Here is a 23,701-nt window from a genome sequence, read left to right as displayed (position 1 = left end):
TGTTTTGTTTGTTCTATTTTGAAACTTAAACGCTTTAGCGGCTGCCTTTTGTGTAGTTTGCAATATTTGCCTTTATTTATCTGAAAAAGTCTCATGTTCCTTAAGTACATCTACCCTGTTGAACTTATTATGGGAAATAAATATTTAAATAAAAACAAGCTGCTGATTATTTCACATTTTACTTGTGAGCAACGGCACATTTAAATCTTACAAATATAGTTATTTGGCTTATATCGTGATAGATATCGTTATCGCCTGAAATGAAAAAAACATATCGTGATATGAAAAAATCTCATATCGCCCAGCTCTACATGTTAACAACACAAAAGCCATATTAAACGCAGACTACTTTAGACCCGGAAGTAGGATTCGTCGCGTCATCACTGAACAACCGGATATTTCATGTTTAGATGTTCAGTTACAGTGGGTTCATCATGTGGATCATTCATGTAGTCACCACTTGCATTTTTTAGAAGGCTGAGGGTCCATGGAGTAAATAAATGCATCATGTTACATTTTATAGGGAGATTGTTGAATCTGTTATGTTATCGCTACATGGTTTTGCAAACTTTCTGTCAAGCTCAGATCCCAAATTCAAAATTTGATTAAGGGGGCTGGATATATAGTTGGGATGCTCCCTTTATTTTCCCTGCAGGAGTCAAATATACAAATTGTAAACATTTGTATAGTTGTGTTATTTAAATAATGGAGACAATAAAAGTTCATCTAATGTGATAACAGAGATGTTGAGCTCTTTAGAGTTTTATTCTGACAGAGAAAATATAAAATTACTGTGTGCAAGTTTTTACAAACGTGATGTTTGAAAAGCATGAAAAGATCGAGTGAAATAAGACCAACAACAAAGAATATTTTGATGCTTTTTTGTCTAAAATTGTCTCAGTTTTGTTTGTGTTGCCACATAGAATTACTTCACATAGAGCAAAGCTGGGACAAATGTTCATGTGACGTCTAAATCATTCAGATCCAAGAAGTAAATGTATAATAACATACTCTGTACAGTGATGTTGACTGCACTGCTGAACTCTCCTGATCCAGACTCACACCAGTACACTCCAGTATGTGACTTTGATGCTTTGATGTTACATGTGGATCCAGTCATTCTCCAACAGTCAGAGAGTCGGCCATCCTCAGAGAACTTCCTCACTCTCCACTCAGTGAAGTTTCCCTCACAGGTCAGTGAGACAGAGTCAAAGGTGAAGTGTTGCACTCTGTCAGGACTCACTGTGAGAGACGCTGCTGAATGAACATCTGGAAACAACATGCAGTGAAGAGACAAAGCTCACAGATGTTAGGACTGCTATCACCCCATTTTACTTTAGAATGGCACACCAGTAAACCAGGATTCTCATGATTTTTGATCCCCTCTTTGACTCAGACTAACAGAAGCGTTTTTGCGGTCTTCTTATGCAGCTGGTTCAGTGAATCTTGGTTGGCGCGTGGTGAAACTAAGTGTGCAGCAAAAAGCTGCAGAAGCTAATTAGCCTTTGTTTATATCATTACATGGAGTCTGGAGAATTTTTGGATCAGTTTTGTTTGTTTGGCATTTATGTAACTGCTCTTTGAATCATCACTTATTTTTGCTGTGTTCGGTGGTTGTAGAAATGGTTTATTTGAGCATTTAGATTAGATTTTCTGTGGATATTACACATGGTGATATTTGCATAAAAGGCGTGACATCATGGGTTACATAACTTTTAAGCTGGGGCGTTGGAGCTTAATCTGTCAGCAGAATTCTTTCTACAAGTTTCCAAATCATACTGGCTCAGGTTAAAGGCAAATCATTCACGGGACTTTAGCTTTAACCCTGATCAGCACTAATAGAACAGACAACACTGAGTCTGACAACAAGCCCTGAATCACACAGACAGTCAAATCAATGGAAAACAAAGGAGCCGAATACTGACATGTTTAAGATGATCTAACCCACATGCTTTATCTGCTGGCAGCTCATGTAGAGCTTGGTACACGTCATGTGACATCATGAGCTTTGAGTCATCACTCTCAGCATCATCCACCTGATACAGATCACTCTGAACACACTTCAGTCATTTGCTGTAATGTTTCTGTCATAATTCTGTGATATTGTCTGTTTCACAGATTCCTTCTACAGTGAGATATTTTGCAGCAGCAGGACCAAAACTAAAAACCTTTGAAGTATATTTTAAATGAACAATAACAGCAGCTGTTATTTGTGACGTCTTCTTCTAGCGTCCATCTGTAGTCAGTGCTTCTCTTGTATTTGTCAGAGCTGTTAACCTGCCTGCTGACATCTTTGTTTCTTTATTAACTATATTTGACTTTTTTATCTGAACACCTACCTGAGCACTAAACAAAGAGTCTTAACTGTGTAAATCCTGTCTGTGCACTAAGTAAAAATAATCAGTACAAACAGAAACATGAGTTTAAATATCAAAACATTTAAAATGTCATAGATGTCTTTTGTTTTTCATGTTATCTCATTAAATAAAAACTGAAAAATAAGAAAAGGAAACAAGGAAATTCAGTTTGGTTTGATCACAGAGAGAAAGGAAAATATTCAGTTCAGTTCTTCTTTTGGGGAGTTTTAATGTACACAGGCATAAATGGTTGTCATGGAGATGAGATTTTAATGGTCTAAATGTTGTTGAATAAAAATGATGACCTAACATGAGCTTATTGAAAGGACAGAGAAACAAGCTGACCTGCAGACCAGACAAACTTTGGTTGACTGTGATCAGTGTGATACTCTGGGTCTCCTCTTCCAGCTCTGCACACATATCCTGCTGTGTGTGTCTGTCCATGAATGATGTAGGAGTTGTTTGCAGTCCCACTGCCATCAGGTAGCAGCTCATAACTGGAGGATTTCTCTGATAGATCAGGAACAGCTTTATACCAGTAGAAGCTCCATCCTGCAGACAGATGTTCAACCTCACAGTTCAGAGTTACTGAGGCTCCAGGACTCAGCCATGATGGAGACACAGTGAGGACAGGACGGGGTTTATCTGTTCAACAAAGATTTTCTCTCAGTGAACATGTAGTACAGACTCTGAACAGTGAGCTCAGTTCATACAAAGAATAATAATCTCAGTCTATATGAACAGAAACACATTTTACAAAGTGTTCAAACAGCTTAAAGAAAATATGACAGCAAGCAGGAGAAACCTGAGTGAGGGGAAGAGATTCAACAAGAGAGCAAGTTATAAACAGATGCATTTTTACTTCCACTCTTTCACAGTGATGGTGTCCAACTTCAGTCCTGGTGGATAAAATCTGTTTGATGCAGTTTAAATGAGGATTTGGTGAGTCACAGTTGGTTGTCTTTGGTGTCAGTTAGCATGCTATGTGCTTGTTCTTTACTAAATCTGATGTTGAAGCCTCTGATAGCTAAGATGAGACCTAGTAAGTGTGTTTTATATTCTTTTGCTGTGGAAGCTGACATTTCCTGTCGATGTGCACAGATGTCTTTAGGCCACATTAATAAGCACGCTGACATTACAGGGAGCAGTTTGGATGTGATTTCCAGCTGAGCTGTTAGGAATGCTGGAATAAGACCTCAGTGTTTATGTTGCACAACAGGCCAGGTTAATTAGCCGAGTGCAGATCTTGGCGTTGAAACCTGATACTGCTGAACCTTAATGATCCACCTCTAGGAGATCTGAACTTCCACTGAAATCTTCTGTTCCTAATAATAATGTATACTTTATTGATCCCCATGGGGAAACTCCTCTCTGCATTTAACCCATTCACTCAGTGAAGCAGTTAGCAGCCACTGGCCGCCCGGGGAGCAGTGTGTAGGGATGGTACCTTGCTCAGGGGTACCTCAGGGTAGCCGTTCAGTGGATTAGAGCCCCCGACCTTAAGACCTTAACAAAACCCCTGGATTCCTGATGGATCAACTGATATTCCAGAGAAACTGACTCACACTTCTAAACTGTGACACGACTCCACCATAATCCCTGTTACTGCGACACACAGAGGATTTAATCCAAGAACTGATTCCACACCAGACTGTGACTGTGAAAGGTTTCTCTGTAAATCTGTGGACAGCTGATTTTGTGCTTTCAGTGTTGTAATTCCATTCGTTGTGTTGGTGTTGTACTGGTAACTCACTCTGTTACTGATTATTCCTAAACAGCCACTCTGCAGGTCTAGTGAGTAAACTGAGTCGGCTCATATTGATCAGAGTTTGAAGAGCAGCTGAAAGAAAGCTGGTTAACCCTGAAGGAGCTAACACAGGTTAACTTGTAGTTAACACAGATAAGAGTCAAACTAACTTGAACTGGACAGAGAGAGAGACATTTATTTATATTGTTGTTTTACTTAAATTTATTTTACTCTGGTTTTTGGATGCATAAATTAATGTAAACTGGAAACTGTTTGTATATTTCCGTGCCTTCTGTTTCCCAAAAACAAGTTCAAAGTTCACCCTGATCTGTTATTTTAGGGCAGCTAGGTATAAACTGCTGGTGAGAACAAAGACTCTGGTCCTAGTTATCTGTAAATGTCTATGTAACCCATGGTTATTTTTATTGTAAATGTTTTTTTTTTTAAGTTTTACTTTTTGTTAAGTATAAGTTTTCCTATGTACCTTGAATGCACCGCAGCTCTGCTCTAGGTGTGCATTATATGTGCTCCATATTGTCTGGAGCAAGGTACATCTCTCTGTATATTGCACTATGTTTAATGGGTAAAAGAGCTCCATGAAACTTTGTTTTGAGCAGTGATTTTGTTTTGTAGATGCACAAAGCTGTTGTGGAACTTTCAATCCTGTTGAGCTACAGAGTTAATGTATTGTGTGAAGCAGGGCCGTGCAGAGAGCTTTAAAGGGGCGGGTGCTCAAAGTTAAAAAGGGGCACATTGAACCAGGCTGAATAACAACAACACACATTCATCAAGAATCTAATATGGGAAGGGCAGGGCTGTGTTGATCTGAGACTGTAGACATTAAAAAGTCCATAGGAGAGATGGTAGCTGATTAAACAAGTGTCATGAGATAATAACAAAATGCAAAGATTGGTGACAGCGCTTGGAACCATAAGGCAACAAAAAACTGTGAGAAATAATTTAGGCTCTGCCTGTGAATCACTCTTTGCTTCTCTTCTTCCTTCCTTCCCATCATTTCATATATCACTCTCCACTTGCTGTCTATGTGAGAACAAGGCACAACTTGCTATTGCAATAAACTATAATCTAATTATCCACACCTAACAACTCTTGCACTTAATCTATAATAAAATGATGACAGAAAAATGTTATAGCACTGCCTTTAGTAGCCTCACACAGCTCCTACTGTTTCCTCCTCATGTCCTTACCAGCCATGTCTGGACAATGTTATATCATGAGTAATATTTTTTTTAAAAATACATCTAAATAAAACACACACATGCACGCACACACAGTGGCATTTTAGACCTTCTTCAGAATACTGTATATACTATGGGCATCATGGTGCTGATCCAGAATCCATACATTATTATTTATTACTAGAGCTACAATAATAAAGCAATGAGGAGGGGGAAGTAATAAATATGAAATAATGTATTTATGATGATTCCATTTGTTTCACTATCCACTCTGTGCAGGGGCAAAGCTTATTACATTTTTAAACTGTAGAAATACAATAATTTTACTGCTGTAAAATCCAAATTTTGTCTTATTTAAAATATAAATCTAATATAGTCTGCTTCTTAATGTATGTTCTTTAAAATACAACGTGTGTTTTTAAATATATTATAATTATAATAATGCATAATTATGTGGACATGCATATTAGATCGTTTTTTAGTGAAATATAATCCCTCCAGAAAGGCAGGAAAAGCCCGGAAACTTACTTTAAAACTAAATATGTTTCTAAATACTTTAAAACTAAATATGTTCCCTAAAACGGTGACAGAGCTACAGACCCATGACAGCCTTACACAGGTAGCCAGCAGCTATGACCAGCACTACTTGTGCAGTTAATAAAAGGACAGGTAATGTTTGTCGCGCTGTTGCACACACAGCACGCTCGTTTGTTTCAGTTCGTCAGTTGCAACAAGACAGCTTACCAACGTGTACGTGATAAGCTAATACTCCTGGGTGCTACACACTACAGTGTACGCTGTACACCTACTTACTGGTTGTATCGCATCAGTCTGTGTCTCTGAGTTAACTTGTGTTTCTCCTACAGCTCCGGACCGCTAAAAATGCGCGTGCTCTTTGTGAGCTCGTTCCCGGCTCGTAACCAGCGCGTTCTGCCGTCAAGGGCGACCATTGGTTAAATGTGATCATGTGACTGATGCAAGCCAGATCCTTTTATTTAGCAAAACTGTGATTAATAGTTAAATATTATTGTTGAGGGGCACAGACAGGACTCCGCACCCACACACACATAAAAAATAATAATAATTTCTTTATAAAAAGTTGCCTTATCAAAAGGGCACTTTGGGCACCCATCAGGAAAGGGGCGGGTGCTCAAGCCCCTCTAGCCCCCCCCTCTGCACGTGCCTGGTGTGAAGAATATCCTGGTGAGTCTCAAATTATGCAAATTGAATTGTGATTCACAGTCCGGTTTCAAAGTTATAAAATCGGTCAGGATATGATGTTTTGTTGGAAATGTGATTGCAGAAGCTGTTAAGGATTTCTTAGCTGTGTTAGCCCTGTGAGAAGTATGCTAGCATACCCACATGTGCTCCCTGGGCTAATGCGCTTGCATGAGACACTTTTCATGGTTCACTTGATTTGCACTAAAATGTATAATATATGTATTGTTATTGGCCAGTAAGAACTGTATAGATGTATGATATGTAAAGACACTTTGAGGAATTTGATTTTACTTTTTAAAATTTGTACAAATGGGATACAGGGAAGATTAGTCGGTAGAAATATGTGCTTTATTACAAGAGAAGTGATTGCTCCACAGATTTGTGTGCAGGCTGTTTTTTCTTTTCTTTAAAAAAACAGCCTGCAGCCGATCTTTTTGGTAGAAATCTGCTGCAAGGACCGAGCGGTGCCATCTAAGGACTAGGGATCGGTACCGGTATCGGTTCTGACATAAACAGTAGTAATCAGATCGAAAAGCAGCGCACATTTCGGTGCTTTATTTTGGTGCTTTTTATTCGTAAGATGTCATACACTTTGGACTCTAGCCAGTCATTTTTCCTTTCCAAGGATAGAAGGCGGGCCCAGGTATGTTCGTTCTTTTAGAGCAGAGCTACAGATTAAAAATGCCCAAGGCGAAGCAGTCAAAAGTCTGGCTGTACTTCACAGCAAAAGATGCAAACTCAGCAGCCTGCAACAAGTGCTTTAAGCTGATACTGTGCAAAGGAGGTAACACCTCGAATCTGATGAAACACCTGGCGAAGCGTAGCGTTTTTTTAAAAGCCGAGAAATGCACCATATTTGATAGCTTGCTGCAAGACCTCACACCGAGCAGCACATCTACTGCGGGTGTGGTGCCTGTTATCGGACCCGGAGCTAGCAACATCCCCCAAGAACCCGAAGAGGAGAGTCCTGGCCCGTAGCCCTGCCAGTGTAGCAGAAATGATGATGGATGATGATGGCAGCAGCAGCCGTTCTTCTCTGCGTGAGTAGCTTAGCCGTATAGTGACGCATGACAGCCACGAGAAGCCGACGGGTAAAGAGATAGTTTTTTATCGGATTACGTCGTGGAAGAGAAATTGTTCCAGCCATGTTTCCGATGCAACAAAGAGGCGACAGATGGCCTGGATTTCAGCCATTCGAAGACCAAATATAACATCCAGGAAGACTTCAGCTCACATGTTAGTCTGCTCCAAGCATTTCCACAAAGGTAGGTCTTCTGTTGTAGTTATTACGTAATTTATCATAACATAATTGTTGATGTAGTTTACAAATAAGTCTTATATTGATTTGAATTGAATTAGTTGCGCTACGCTGCTTTGTTCACTGTGGCTTTGCGGGCTAATGTTTGTTGTGTTTTGTAGGAAAACCAGTCTACAAAATGCAGGAATGCGATCCAGACTGGGCACCCTCTATCAACCTGGTCATACCGAGTTTAAAGCTGCTACCACAGTGAGATTTGATCGGTTAAGAGAGAGAGCGATATCAAAACAGCCACGAAATGTCCCGCATATATGTGCCCAAGGGTTGTATTGAAGCAATCAAGTGATGAATAACTGTTTTCCAGTATGTTGTGTTTTTTTTTTTTTTGCATTGTTGATTTGTTTGTCAGCGAAGCAGCTAATAAAGCATGATGGAATACAATTTTGCATCTTTCTTGTCAGATTCTATAATAGAATGAAACAATAATACCAGTTATAAATAAAGACAATAAATTGAATGAATTACGAAACACTCATTTTTTTTCTATCAGATCCGAAAATGTTGTGTAATACTACAACCTGAAACGACAAATAGTTTGCGTTTGCCTGTACAGGAGATAGAGGAAAATAATTTAACAACAGCTGTGAAATGGAATAGTCCAAATCACCAAAGTAAACTGGACCTGGGCTTGTTGCACGGATCTGAAGTTAATAAACATCTTGTGAGTGTATGCACTAAAACTTAGGACCATATAATAATAAAATGTGCGTGATGAAAGTTGGGCAGCACGCTAACGTCCTTACTTCACTCTGTATGCTCGTATGGGTCTGACCCTTTTACTCCTTTGATTTTTTCCTCGTCCTTTTTTTTTTTTGCCTTTTCGTCAAGTCTGTCTTTGTACGGACCTGCCGTGTTGTCTGTCGTTTTGTACATAACTGTTTTTGGGGCAAATAAAATGCAAGTAGGGATTAAAACCGCAGAATTAATGATTACCGGTGCTGGAAATACTAGTGCTTGATGCAGTGTTTTGATTTTGTTGCCACGGGTACCCACAAAGCAATGCGTGAAAGTCACGTGGTCTGTCAATCTCTATAAAATGAGGCCATATTGTTGTCTGCAGTTCAGAGTTCATTAAGTGAAAAAGATGCAGTGTGTGTTTCTGATGAGAGCAGACACTTTAACTAAAGCCTCTAAGATTAATTTAAAAGAGGTAACATGTTAAAAACAACTGAAGTAACTGCATCATATGTTGGTGCAACAGGTAAAAAATAAAAATAAGACAAATGCAGAAGAGAAAATATTGGATGTTACTGTTGTTCTTAGTGGATGTGGTGGAGCAGCTGAAACAGGTTCAGCATTTGTTCTGCACTTCATGTATTAGAGCTGCACAGCAGAGAGGTTACTCTGATATGTTTTGTTCTCTTCACTGTGAATAAAAAGCTGCTTTTTACAGTTTTTTGTTATCAGAATAAAAGAAAAATATTTTACTTAACAGCACAAAAGAAACCGCTACAAAGCTGCAAAACAAGTGATTTCACTTATTTTGATAGCAGATGATGTGGATGAAACTTACATGATACAGTCAGTCTGATGATATCACTCCACTCTGTTAACAAATAGTCCCTTCTGCCCCGGCAGCTGTATCCTTCACCATCAGATTCAGTAACTGTGATTCTGTATTCACTGGATGTTTCAGGTATGTTTTTCTGGCTTTGTCTCCATTCATACGTCCACTGAGCTCCTTCACGTCCCTGAATCTCACATCTGACAGTGACTGTCTCACCGCTGTATATCTGAGTCCAGGATGGCTGCAGGGTCACAGTGGGCTTAGTGGGAACTGTTCACATAAGAATGATCCAGTTAGAAGAAGAGAAACATAAAAACATGGCTTTTTATAACATAAGAGTAGAGTCACTGCAAAGCAAATGATTCACAGACAAACAGTTTAAACTTTAAAACAAAGTCACATCATAACAATTTCAAACTGTAACACAACATTTTTTACAAAGTGTGCAGTATTTACTTTGCACAGTTATCATCTTTTGTTCAGATTCCAAAAGTTACAGATTATTTTTCATAAGTTGACAGCAGATTAAGAAGACTGGAAGAAATTATCATGTGAGAACCGTTTTCTAAAAGTTCTGATGAGGTCATCATGTGAAACTGGTGCAGTTGCTGATTTGGGACATTGGAGTGTGTCACACTTGTAGTTATTGTATAACAAACAGGTTCTTGTGGCTTTTACAGATTTTCCATGAACTGAACCTTAAACTACTGATCCACTAATGCATCTGTTCCACACTGGAGGTTCTTCTAGCTGTCGTATCATTAAAGATATTATGACACTCATGAACACCTTTATTTTTCATTAATTAAAATAACTGAATGCCATTAACAACAATTACATGAAAGAATCTAAGTGGAACCTGTAATGTAGCAGAACAGTCTCTAATAAAATGAGGTTATATTGTAGTCAAACCTGAAACGTCGAGGAATGAATGTAAAAATGCTAAAAACAAAGGAAGTAACTGATCTGCAGTGATAAACTCCACATGTGCAGCCATGAGGTCAAGACGGGAGAGACTAGGATTATTACATTTGGACTGAATTCTTCTATCAAAATAACAAAATATTTTTCAGATGTTTCACTGAGTGATTATTAAATATTTTATAATGACACTAAAAGATATTTTAAACTGCTTTTTAACAACAAAATAAACCTACATTGCTGTTGAAAGACAAAGTGTTTGGTTGAGTTGATGAAACATTGTGCAGTGTAAATTAAAATGTGTGAAATATGTCCAACTTACTTATTACTCTCAATGGGGTGCTATTACTCCACTCTGTCCAGGAAGAGCTTCTTCTGCTCCGGCAGCTGTATCCTCCACCATCAGACTCAGTAAGTCTGCTGATTCTGTATTCATTGGATGTTTCAGGTATGTTTTTCTGGCCTCGTCTCCATTCATACGTCCACTGAGCTCCTTCACCTCCCTGAATCTCACATCTGACAGTGACTGTGGTACCGCTGTATATCTGAGTCCAGGACGGCTGCAGGGTCACAGTGGGCTTAGGAGGAGCTGTTCAAATAAAAAATATAACATCATCAGACTTATAGAAATATGAAATGATCATTAAAGCTGTCTTGGTTTTATTGCTCTTGTTTGTGGTAATCACATTTTTTTTTTCATCGCAGTGTCAATTTGACTGAAAATCAACATTAAAAACTTTAATAAAAACAAACAGATTAAACCTGGTAATTTGCTGATATTTAGACTCTGCCAGCAAAGTGACTGAAAACAACCAGGTGTGCACAAATCTAAACTGTGAGACTGAACATCAACGCATAAACACACAATATCATGTAAACAACTTCAGTTTCTCAGATTTTACATTGTATAAACAATTTTTATAGTCAAATATTGACCGAAACTAGACTGGAAAAAAATTACATTCTTATTTTGCCCCAAACTCATTATGTTTAATTTGGCAAATTAAAGATAAATAAAGTAAAGTAAAAAAAACTGCTGTTATGAGTAAACATACCAGCAGTTAGAGAAAGGCTAACGTAGCAGAGCAGTCTCTCCTAAAATGAGGCCAAATTGTAGTCAAATCGAAACTTGCTAAATGCTAAAACTAAAGAACTGCATCATGACACTGAGCTGCAGTGATGAAAACTCCACATGTGCAACAACTGAGGTGAAGAAACTGGGATCATTACATTTGTATTTCATTTTTCATCAAACCTACTGAATATGTCCAACTTACATAATACAGTTAATTTGGTGGCATCACTCCACTTTGTCCAGGAGGAACTTCTTTTACCCCGGCAGCTGTATCCTCCACTGTCAGACTTAGTAGCACTGCTGATTGTGTATTCTCTGGATGTTGCAGGTGTTTTTAACTGGCCTCGTCTCCATTCATACGTCCACTGAGCTCCTTCACCTCCCTGAATCGCACATCTGACAGTGACTGTCTCACCTCTGTATATCACACTGCTGTATATCTGAGTCCAGGAAGGCTGCAGGGTCACAGTGGGCTTAGGAGGAGCTGTTCAAAAAAAAAAAATCATTAGCAGACTGATATTTGGCTTGAAAATCAAAAGGTTCTTTTTTTTTAATAAATAAATTAAACCAGGTAATTTAATGATCTTTATATTTAACAATTTACGTATTTCTACATCTTCATATTTACATATGTAGACATTTAGGAACATATAATCCATGAGTTGTCAGTTAGCTCTTGTTTGCTAGCAATGCTGTTAAACTTCCAGCAATGGATTCAAAGCTGGAAAATGCTCTGCTCTCATAAAGTGATTATTAGTTCATAAATGGTGAAAAACAAAGTCTTCATGTAGCAACAAAGTCAAAACTACACAAAACCTTTGTAAAAACCTTTATCTGAGTTCAGTTTTACAGAAAATAATCTTCATTCAGAGTAAAATTAAATTCTTATTTTGCCCCAAATTCAAGATGTTTAATTTGGAAAATGTAAAGATAAATAAAGTTAAAAAAAAATACTGCTATGAGTAAATATACCAGCAGTTAGAGAAAGGCAAACATAGCAGAGCAGTCTCTCCTAAAACGAGGCCAAATTGTAGTCAGATGGACACTTTGAGGAATACGAAAAAAGAAAAATGCTAAAACTAAAGAACTGCATCATGACACTGAGCTGCAGTGATGAAAACTCCACATGTGCAACAACTGAGGTGAAGAAACTGGGATCATTATTTTCATCAGATTTACTGAATATATTTTTCTTTTGAGTGATTACTGTTTATAACTCCATTAAAACTTTGTTTACTTTTGTTGATATTTTGTTGTACTTTTGCATGAAATGTGTAAAATAAATTAACATTAAAATGTCCTGTCATGTGATCAACTTACATGATACAGTCAGTCTGATGATATCACTCCACTCTGTTAACAAATAGTCACTTCTGCCCCGGCAGCTGTATCCTCCACTGTCAGACTCAGGAACTGTGGTTCTGTATTCACTGGATGTTGGAGGTGTGTTTAACTTGGCTGGACTCCATTCATACGTCCACTGAGCTCCTTCACCTCCCTGAATCTCACATCTGACAGTGACTGTCTCACCGCTGTATATCTGAGTCCAGGATGGCTGCAGGGTCACAGTGGGCTTAGTGGGAACTGTTCACATAAGAATGATCCAGTTAGGAGAAGAGAAACATAGAAACTCTGCTGTTTATAACATAAGAGGAGAGTGACTGCAAAACAACTGATTCACAGACAAACAGTTTAAACTTTAAAACAAAGTCACATCATAACAATTTCAAACTGTAACACAACATTTTTTACAAAGTGTGCAGTATTTACTTTGCACAGTTATCATCTTTTGTTCAGATTCCAAAAGTTACTGTAATGTAGCAGAACAGTCTCTAATAAAATGAGGTTATATTGTAGTCAAACCTGAAACGTCGAGGAATTAATGTAAAAATGCTAAAAAGAAAGGAAGTAACTGATCTGCAGTGATAAACTCCACATGTGCAGCCATGAGGTCAAGACGGGAGAGACTAGGATTATTACATTTGGACTGAATTCTTCTATCAAAATAACAAAATATTTTTCAGAGTGATTATTAAATATTTTATAATGACATTAAAAATATTTTAAACTGCTTTTGATACTAACCAACAAAATAAACCTACAGTGCTGTTGAAAGATAACGTGTTTGGTTGAGTTGATGAAACACTGCAGTGTAAATTAAAATGTGTGAAATATGTCCAACGTACTTATTACTCTCAATGGCGTGCTATTACTCCACTCTGTCCAGGAAGAGCTTCTTCTGCCCCGGCAGCTGTATCCTCCACCATCAGACTCAGTAACTCTGTTGATTGTGTATTCATTGGATGTTTCAGGTATGTTTTTCTGGCCTCGTCTCCATTCATACGTCCACTGAGCTCCTTCACCTCCCTGAATCTCACATCTGACAGTGACTGTGGTACCGCTGTATATCTGAGTCCAGGACGGCTGCAGGGTCACAGTGGGCTTAGGAGGAGCTGTTCAAATAAAAAATATAACATCATCAGACTTATAGAAATATGAAATGATAATTGAAGCTTTCCTGGTTTTATTGCTCGTGTTAGTGGTAATCACATTTTTTTCATCCCAGTGACAATTTGACTGAAAATCAACAAAAAAAACTTTAATAAAAATAAACATATTAAACCTGGTAATTTGCTGATATTTAGAATCTACCAGCAGAGTGACTGAAAACAACCAGGTGTGCACAAATCTAAACTGTGAGACTGAACATCAACACATTAACACAATATCATGTAAACAACTTCAGTTTCTCAGATTTTACATTGTATAAATACTTTTAAAAGTCAAATATCCCACTATTTACTTATTTCTACATCTTCACATTTGCATATTTGTACATTTATCAACATATAATCCAGAGTTGTCAGTTGGCTGTTATCCTTCTACTTAAAGAGATAAATACATGACTGCATTTCTGATGTCATATGAGTCTGAAATGTAGGTTTCTTCAAATTCTACTTTTGTTTGTTATTGCCTTGAAATTTTCCAGCAGAGAAGCAGCTGATGGCAGCATGTGTTCAGCGTGTGTTCAGTCGAGGAGATTCAGTGACAACATTTAAAGCTTTGTCCGAGTTTAGCTGGAGGACATTAGCTCACATTCAGTTTGAGCCTCAAAGTCATCGGTCATTAAGAGAACTCAACATGCCAGGGTCACATGGTCTAAGTACAGCATATCTTTGTGTCATCAGCATATGCAAAATAAGAAGATGCACCATGTGTCTCCATTACATGTCCAATATTAAGCACATATAAGGAGAGCAGGATCAGACTGACTCTAATGTGCTGAACACAACAGTAGTTTTGCCAAAATCTGTTTGTAATTTTATAGACAAGTCCAAACTTTTCTGAACCAGTCAATTCATACAAACTTTTAAAAGATAACCAGGAATGTAAACATGTCACAGGAAACTGTTTACAACATCAAGCACGTGGGCTCAACAAAAGTCACAAGTTTACTAAAAACTTCATCAGCAGCAGATCAAGGTAACTCTCACTAATGTTCCATAAACTGAACTGTAAACAAATGATCCACATATGGACCTGTTCTACATTAGAGGTTTTTCTTGTATCATTGAAGGTGAGACTCGTGAACACCTGTGGTGGGTGTGGTTTGGAGCTCAGTTGCAGGGCAGGGGTGGAGCAGCAGGTTGAGGGGACAGCATCAGGGGTGGGTGGCAGAAACAGCTGATCCCAGCCGCACTAATGACCTTTTCCCTTATTTTAGTAGCTGCAGGGGTCTGGAGGAGGGGAGTCGGACTGAGGCTGAAAGTGGAACAGAACGGAGAAAATGGCTCCAGCGTGTGTGTGTGTGTGTGTGTGTGTGTGTGTGTGCGGAAATAGAAATAAAAAGTGGGAACAGAATCCAAAAGCTCTCTACTTGTGTGTGTTTGGGGGTGTGGTGCCAGGGACAAGTGGCAGAGTGCTACAACTACTATGTTTTCATCAATTTCAAAATGTCATCTTGAACATGAAATAGTGAAATGAATCCAAAAGAAACCTGTAATGAGAAAGGCTTAAATACCAGACCAGCATCTGATATAATTCAACTACATTTTGGTCAAACCTGAAAGCTCGAGGATTTAATGTAAAAATGCTAAGAAAAAAAAAAGACCTGATTACCAGGCTGAAACTCAAAATGGGAGCTTCATTGTTGAACACTGGAAAAACTACACTAACCTTGGCAATACAAAATAAACTTGGTAGGTATGGCAAACAAAACACACAGACATATATGAGGGAGGACGCAACACTGAACACAGGAAGACTGAGGACTTAAATACACACAGGAGGTGATCAGGAGAAGTGGTAACACATGGACAAACAGCTGAAACATGAGCATAACGATGTCAAAGGGGAAGTGTAAAACTAAACACACTAAACACAGGAACATAGGACCTTTTTCAAAATAAAACAGGAAACATAATGAAACGCAGACATGACAACATGAACTTGACAACAAAAGACATGCAGACTCAAAACACATAAGGACAAGGGAGACTTAACGCAGGGGTTGAAAACACAAGGGGGAACTAATAAACAAATGAACTTAGAAAACCCACTGAACACTGGGTCAAAAGACCCAGGAGCGTGACAATTAAAAAAAATGTTATTAAATAAATTAAATCAGGTAATTTACTATATGTTTTTTATCTCCAGATGTTTCACTGTGAGTGATTGCTGTGTATTATTATAATTACATTAAAAGCTGTTGTACATCAGATTTAATATTTAGATATTCAAATAAAAACCAAAAGTTTGAGGTTTGTTGAAAGACAAAGTATTTTGTTGTGTTCTTCGATGAAACATTGTGCAAGATAAATTTAAATGAATGAATCCCACTTACATAATACAGTCAATGTGATGTTGTCACTCCACTCTGTCCAGGATGAGTCTCTTTTGCCCCGGCAGCTGTATCTTCCACCATCAGACTTAGTAGCACCGCTGATTGTGTATTCTCTGGATGTTGGAGGTGTGTTTAACTTGTCTGGTCTCCATTCATACGTCCAATGAGCTCCTTCACCTCCATGAATCTCACATCTGACAGTGACTGCCTCACCTCTGTATATCACACCGCTGTATATCTGAGTCCTGGATGGCAGCAGGGTCACAGTGGGCTCAGGAGGAGCTGTTTAAATAAAAAATATATGATTAGGAGATTGACTCGTGAGTTTGACTTGAAAATCAATAGCAGAATTATACAAATATCAAATCATCATTAAAGCTGTCCTGGGGTTTTTTTTTGCTCTTGTTAATGGTAGTCATAATTTTGCATCCTGGTGACAATTTCACTTGAAAATCAACTTTCAGGAGGTTTGTTTAAAAACACACACACACACAGGTAATTTGATGATATTTAGAATCTACCAGAGTGAATGAAAACAAACATACAAATAATCCTGAAATGAGGGAAACTGAGTTTTCTGTTCCACAAAGAGAGTTAACTCTTTGTGTAGACAGCTCTCTGTGTTTTGCTCTTAAAGTTGTGTTTATAAATCTGTGGAGTTATCAAAACATTGGTTCCATATAGAAAAGTTGTTTCTGTGGCTGGTTGTGATTTCATGTCAGGACTCAGCCCATTACAGAGGACAAAACAGTAATATAGTTGAGTTCTGTACGGTCTGCAGTTATTCAACTGATTTTTTTCCAAAGCCAGTAAAGAGACTGTTTCAATCATCTGTGTGTGAAGAAATAAAAACATGTAAACGAGTGTCTGTGTCTTTAAATGATCACGTGTCTTTATCTTATCACGAAATAAATTATTTTGTGATAAGATAAACAAATGGCTTCATTTGTTTTCTATTTTCTATTTTTTTGAATTCTATTTTGTTGTTATTGTCTTGAAACTTTCGAGCAGAGAAGAAGCTGATGGCAGCATGTGTTCAGCCGAGGAGAGAGTTTAGCTGCAGGACGTCAGCTCTCATTCAATTTTGAAATAGTGGTGAAAACTGTGTGTTTGCAGCCACAGACACGAAGAAACTGGGGCAATTACATTTGCATTTATTTTTTTCATGTAAGAAACAATTTTATTTCTCGTTTTTACCCTGAGTGATTACTTAATATTAATATAATAACATTAAAAGCTGTTGTGCATGACTTTAGATATCAAACTAAAAAAAGAAACGCACAGTACTGTGGAAATTATTTTGCAATCTTTTTGGAATTAAAATGAGAGAAATGTGTCCAACTTACCTATTACTCTCAATGTGATGACATCACTCGACTCTGTCCAGGAGGAGTTTCTTCCACCTAAGCAGCTGTATCCTCCACTGTCAGACTCAGTAACTGTAATTTTGTGTTCATTAGATGTTGGAGGTGTGTTTAACTTGTCTGGACTCCATTCATACGTCCACTGAGCTGCTTCACCTCCATGAATCTCACATCTGACAGTGACTGTCTCACCGCTGTATATCTGAGGCCAGGATGGCTCCACAGTCACAGTGGGCTTAATGGGAACTGGTCACATAACAATGATCCAGTTAGGAAAAGAGAAACATAAAAATTCACGACATTAGAGTAGAGTCACAACAAAACAGCCAGCAGTTGTTAAAGTACAAATAACTTCAGTTTTTAAATTAGTGTCCAATCATTAAAACATAATGATTAGTGCATAAAATGTTCACTGGATAGATTTATGCACAGATTTATGCTAATACACAGTCAGTACATGAAGCTCGTTTTGATACAAGGCCTTGGGAAATAGAGACGCTGATGGTGTCACAGCACCCTCTGGTAGAAACAAAATAAAATAAAATAATAAAATAATATAACATAAACAGAATTATAGAAATCTAAAATCATTATAAATATCTGTCCTGGTTTTATTGCTATTGTTAATGGGAATCATAATTTTGTATTCTAGTGACAATTTGACTTGAAAAACAAGTTTTGTTTTCATTGAGGACGCACTGAGCCTAATAATTATTAATTTGACATATTTAGTTTTCTAAGTACTGGTTTGAACAGTGATTCACTCCATAATTCGGAGAAGGCCATTTTAAACTTGGAAAAAATATCTAAACTCATCAGTTTCCTGAATGACGAATGATTCGCTTTTAATTTGTGTTTCTTCTCCTTCCTCTGCAGGTGTAGACGTCTCTATCAGATATAGAGATTGCACTTAGAGCTCAAAGAGATGATCTCATTGTCAGATGGGTTTTTTCTGAAATCAGATTCTGTCTGCACAGTCCATCAGAGGTCAGAGTTACACTGCCCCCTGCTGGTGTGGTGTCAGCTTTCAGAGTGGCCTTGATTTTAAGTTTTGTAAGTTAGAAAAATATGAGGTTGTTATTGTGATCCTTTTAGTGGAAGAAGAAGAAACCCACAACATCTGCCACACAGATGTTCCAGCTGCAGTTTTCTTTCCTACTGCAAATGTGAGCAGTGATGGCAATAACGGCATTATAAGTAACGACGTAACAGACAGACGGTTGAAGCTGTCTTCAGCTTACGGCATCTTATATCAGTTGCACGCAAGTAGCTGTCTACGTAAGCAGCTGCGCTCTCCCATGGACAGCAATCACTTTTTGCCACAACACCTGAAGCTCAGGTGGCAAAACAATTGCATGAGTGCTGCTGTTTGACTGCGGAAGAATAAAGTAGTCGTGGTAAGCCAATCACATGACCACTTCAAGATGCCAAAGCAAGAAGGTGATATATACCAGTTTTTAAATTGTGTTGATAGGCCACGTAAAACCAGAGTCATGATAAACAATGTATATGCTGTGTTTTTTTCCTGAATACTTTCGTCACATTTACTGTCTAAGGACAGCGCTAGCAAGCACTCTGTGCTTATGAGCAAAAAATAAACAAAACAAAAAAACAGCCCGTTCCTGTTCGTGGGAAAATGTACAATGTCGACCAATGAAAAATTGATATGGCAACATGACATTTGGTTGTTTAGGAAGAGGGGGAAGTTTTAGGAGTGACAGAGAGAGAAAGAGAGAGAGTTTTAAGATGTGAGAGATTTGTGACGTTTAGCGTGTTTGGAGCGTGTAGTTAGTGTTGTCTTGTGTAGTTAGTGTGTAGTGTTGTGGATAGTTTTGTGTTGCGTGTCAGAACAATGAGGCGACTGCTGTCTCCAGGTAGAAAACAGGAGTGATACACCTGCTGCTGTCAGACCTGCAGGTATCAGGCCGTGATGTTCTCCTTTATAGTGGACAGAAATTATTTTTTTGGAGTGGCACAAATAATTTGTGGCATCTTATTGAATAAAGAACAGCTGATTGTTCTGTAAATAGTTTGAAATGACTGGGAGCAGGTGAGCCTGGTTTCTATTGACATAACCACCACCAGCAGAATAACGTCACTTAAATGAGTGAGTAATACGCCACCTGGTGGTTTGTTCTGAGCGTGAGAAAAAGCCTGAGCCTGTAAGCCTGAGCGCAGGGTTTATGAACCCTTTACTTATAGAAAACTCTCCAAATTCACTTGTGGATCTGTCACAGCAGAAGTGCAATCTTGTGAATCATAACTGTGATCTGTTAGCATTGACTAATAAACACGCATGGAAAAGGAAATCAGTCAGTTTCAAGGAAACAAACTCTAGTAAATGTAAAGTTTATGTAGCAGCTGAAACATCTGCTCACATGGTTGCACTCTTGATATGATCATTTTAGTATTTTAAACAATAAACGCAGTGGAGTGTGAGCTGTCACATTTAAAATATTTTATCCCTCAGGTTATTCCTGAAATATAGTTTGTTTCAAGTTTGTTATATGACGGGTCACATTTATTCATCCCGTAAGTAAATGATTCTACAGTATTGCTCAGCAAATACACTTCTTCCTGGTCTGTTAATGTGAAAGTCCGCCATCTAGTGGTTAAATAGCGGAAGTGCCAAGTAATGGCTAGAGCTCCGTGTCTGTGATAGTTCTGCATCTGCTGCTCTTGAGATGGGATAAAGTGTAAGTTTGGGCAGATGATGGATTGTTTCTACATATTAGTGCTCTGTCCTTCTTGTGGGTCTGTGAAGTTTATTACATTACTACTGTAAGCTAACTGTTAGTGCTTTGTTTTGCCTGTTAGCATAAAACATGTCAGCATGTGGTATTTGTATTTACGTCACTTGACAGGCTTTGTCCATTTATTGTTAATGTTATGATCTTGCATTGGTCATGTGACATGTGTGTATCTACACTGAGATTAAATGTACCTGCTCTGTTTTGTTGTTACAGTTTTACAGACTGAAAAGTGGTACAAATGGTACATCAGTAAAAGCTCTGAAGAACGCCACAGTCTCCACATGGAGCGCTTACTGAAGCCATTTATGTTTAACTGCACAGGCTGAATAGAAGCATTGAGCCTGTGCAGAAGATAACATGTAAACACAGGGAGGATATTATTGAGCACATTATAGGACATAACAGCTACATATATGAACAGGAAGAAACTAATCATTTCTTACCTTCAGCATTTCCACAGATGACAGTACTGAGCACTAAAATAATCAATAAAACCTCATCAGACATTATACAACTGGCAAGATCAAAAACAATATAAAGTAAGACTTTATTAAAGATGAACAGTAATAACCAGTAATCTGTTTGACAATAAAATAAAATAATCATAAAAATCCAAACTGTTGTAACACAGTGTGTAACTATTAGTGATGCAAAAAGCAGCAGTGTATCAAACATTTAAACACTTAAAGAATCACAAGTCTGCTTTGTTCCAGCTCTCAGGTAAACAGGTTAAAGCAGTGACTCACTGTAATTCTCATAGCTCAGAAACATTTTCATTAATCGCTGCCGTTCAAACAATGTCAGACGTGTACTTACAGAAAAAGCCCATCATGCAGAGCAAAGAGTGCCCCATCGTCACATCCAGCCTGCTGCACTCTGATCCACAGATAATCAAACAGTTTTAGTTTGCAGAAAAAGGAGAAGTTGTGTTTAATATAGATACAACAAGAGTTTTTCTACAGGCTCTTATTCTGATTGGTCTCTCTGTGCTTCCTGCCGTTACACACAAAACTCAAACAGCTCCTGTAGCTTTGACCGCAGCAGTTGGTTGACATGTTTATATTTCCCGTCCACTGCAAACATAGAAGCTTGTTTCTTTTGTTGTGTTGTTTCCTTTCTCTATAATATATAAAGCTGTTCTGTTGCTTCATGTCAGGACATTTCTTTTGCCCGTTTGGGGTATTTTTTGGGTGCAATATCCACTAATATTTGTTTCCTGGCAGGTTTCTGCAGACTGGGAGTCACTGAGAGTGAATATACCAAAACAGCTTTTCTACTTTGGTGCCTGTATTTTCACTAAAGCCTTTTAAAATCATTTTTCTCCTTTTAATTGTTTAACTGCTGAATTAAAATTAAATTCTTACTTTAGGCTGCATTAAAATGTCTTTATTTTATCTGACTCTTAGCTGAAACATCATCATGCAGTAATATAGTGAAAAGGCTCCTTTGACCTCAGACCTGTGAAAGTTTCCACCTTGTGGTTAAATTCTGGTTTTAAGTTTGGTGGAGACCCAAACACAGGAAATGACTCAGTGTGTGGCTGAAGTGAGACTAAAGACCTTTATGTTTCACCAACTAAAGAACAATTAAATTCATAGATAAATTCAAAGTTATATTTATTATCTGTTATCATTTCAAAGTAAAGCAGGAACTCATTTATTCTGCAGACTGTTCTTTGTCTTGCTTTGACATGTATGTGCAGATGCACACTGACCTCAGCCTCTGACTACATGTAAACACAATAAAATAAAACAAACTGATGATGTGAAACAATGATTGAAACACTGTAATAATGATGTTTGTGTTGAACACCACATGTTACCAACCAAGATCATGTGATTGTGTTCAGAGTCAGTTCAAAAAGCAGACCCATATCCAGAGCAGGACTCAGAGTACCAAACAAAGGTGACCTTTATTATGAAGCTGATAGTTTCAGGCCTTGATGGTAACAAATGAAGAAAACTGAGTTACAGATAACTGATCACATGAACACAGAGACTTACCTGTGGGTCATCACAAAGTCTTCCAGATCACAGAAGTTTCAACTTACACCCTCCAGTCAACATAAATAAATAACTGAGACTTAAACACTGTGTGATTCCACAAATGTTAATCTGTCCAAATGATTCAGTGATGTGTAGACTAATAGATCAGAAGATACTGTGGTGTATTACCTACAACATGACTGTAGACGGATGTTTTTTTTCTGTGTATCTAATGTTATAATAATTATTCCTGATAGACTTTTGCCCTTATTTTTACTCATGTTGCCATAGTAACTTTGAATCGTAAAAGTCTACTGAGAAAATGCACAAAGCAACAAACCACATGTTGCTTCATTGTGTTAAACAGTTCACTTATAACTCGAGCAAACTTCCACTTCCTCTTTACATTTACTGAAGTTTGCTAACAAGAATAAGTAACCACACCAGACACCACATCCACACCAGAGTTTTTGAAGTGTTTTAGAGCGGTGGTTTGATGTGGATGATTGTTTGTCCTTGTATATTATGTGCATGTGATCACAGCCCTGGGCCCTGTCCTCAGCTTGTGACGGGTCCCTGGACTCTGGGAGGGTCGGCTGCCCGTTGCCTCTGGTTCTCAGAAGCTCTCCTCATGGGGTCTCTGTCTTCCTTCTGCTCTCTTTCAGGTGCTGTTTGTTTTCTGTATCGCTACCTCTTTTTTCTCTTTCTCTCTCTTTCCTTCTCTTTCGTTCTTCTAATTTCTTCTTCCTAGTCTGGACCTCCCCACCTGTCAGCTCTGGCACTGTTACAGTAAAGATGTGTAATCTTTTTTTTTTCTTTTACTTTAATACCTGCAAATAGTTAATGTAGCAGTTAAAGCACAGTTTCTATAGTAAATGTTATTCCTCATTTTAACTCTGCAGGCTGATGAAGGAAACAACAAAAGATCATTGAGGTTTGTTTCAGTGCAGAGATGGTGCAGATAAGACTGCAGCTCCGTGTGAACTTGCAGTTAAACAAATAACAATGTTTACACAATATTTTCCATCATTTTGAGAAGTGATCCTTCCTGTCACAGTCTGATCTACAGGTCAGAGTTTAAACACTTTCTGCATATGTTCATGGTCTCAATCATTAAAGTTTCACATCTTACTGACATGTTAATATTTTAAAGCAGCGGTCCCCAACCTTTTTTGCGCCACGGACCGGTTTATGCCCGACAATATTTTTATGGACCGGCCTTTAAGGTGTCGTGGATAAATACAACAAAATAAAACTAGTACCGGTACCGAAAAAAAGAAGATGTATTCATAACACACGTGAAAAGACCAAGGAAAACTGAGTAAATGATAAAAACGATAACAAAATAACGCTGAAAACCGATAAAAACCCTGAAAACCATACATTTCACACCTGAGCCTCAACTCTCGCG

At 38.0% G+C, this 23,701-nt stretch overlaps 1 protein-coding gene across 1 annotated transcript in view; it reads right to left on the bottom strand.

The window, feature by feature from the left end:
* Positions 1–21,158, bottom strand: part of LOC146636449 (basement membrane-specific heparan sulfate proteoglycan core protein-like) — a 35,229-nt gene extending 14,071 nt beyond the window's left edge. The window contains exons 1-9 of the mRNA XM_085350332.1: positions 21,122–21,158; positions 20,749–20,781; positions 17,535–17,798; positions 16,189–16,470; positions 13,532–13,798; positions 12,666–12,929; positions 9,356–9,619; positions 2,703–3,002; positions 1,012–1,269 (exon numbers count right to left, since the gene is read on the bottom strand). Of these exons, the coding sequence (XP_085206458.1) occupies positions 1,012–1,269; positions 2,703–3,002; positions 9,356–9,619; positions 12,666–12,929; positions 13,532–13,798; positions 16,189–16,470; positions 17,535–17,798; positions 20,749–20,781; positions 21,122–21,158 (1,969 nt within the window). The remainder of the gene's footprint in view (positions 1–1,011; positions 1,270–2,702; positions 3,003–9,355; positions 9,620–12,665; positions 12,930–13,531; positions 13,799–16,188; positions 16,471–17,534; positions 17,799–20,748; positions 20,782–21,121) is intronic.
* Between the last annotated feature and the right edge of the window lie 2,543 nt (positions 21,159–23,701).

Source organism: Diplotaxodon limnothrissa, linkage group LG3 (genome assembly GCF_057381915.1).
Source record: "Diplotaxodon limnothrissa isolate DT_005_m linkage group LG3, D_limnothrissa_male_GT1.1, whole genome shotgun sequence".
NCBI lineage: Eukaryota > Metazoa > Chordata > Actinopteri > Cichliformes > Cichlidae > Diplotaxodon > Diplotaxodon limnothrissa.
The sequence above is the reverse complement of the archived record's forward strand: the minus strand, read 5'-3'. Positions and strand labels throughout refer to the sequence as shown.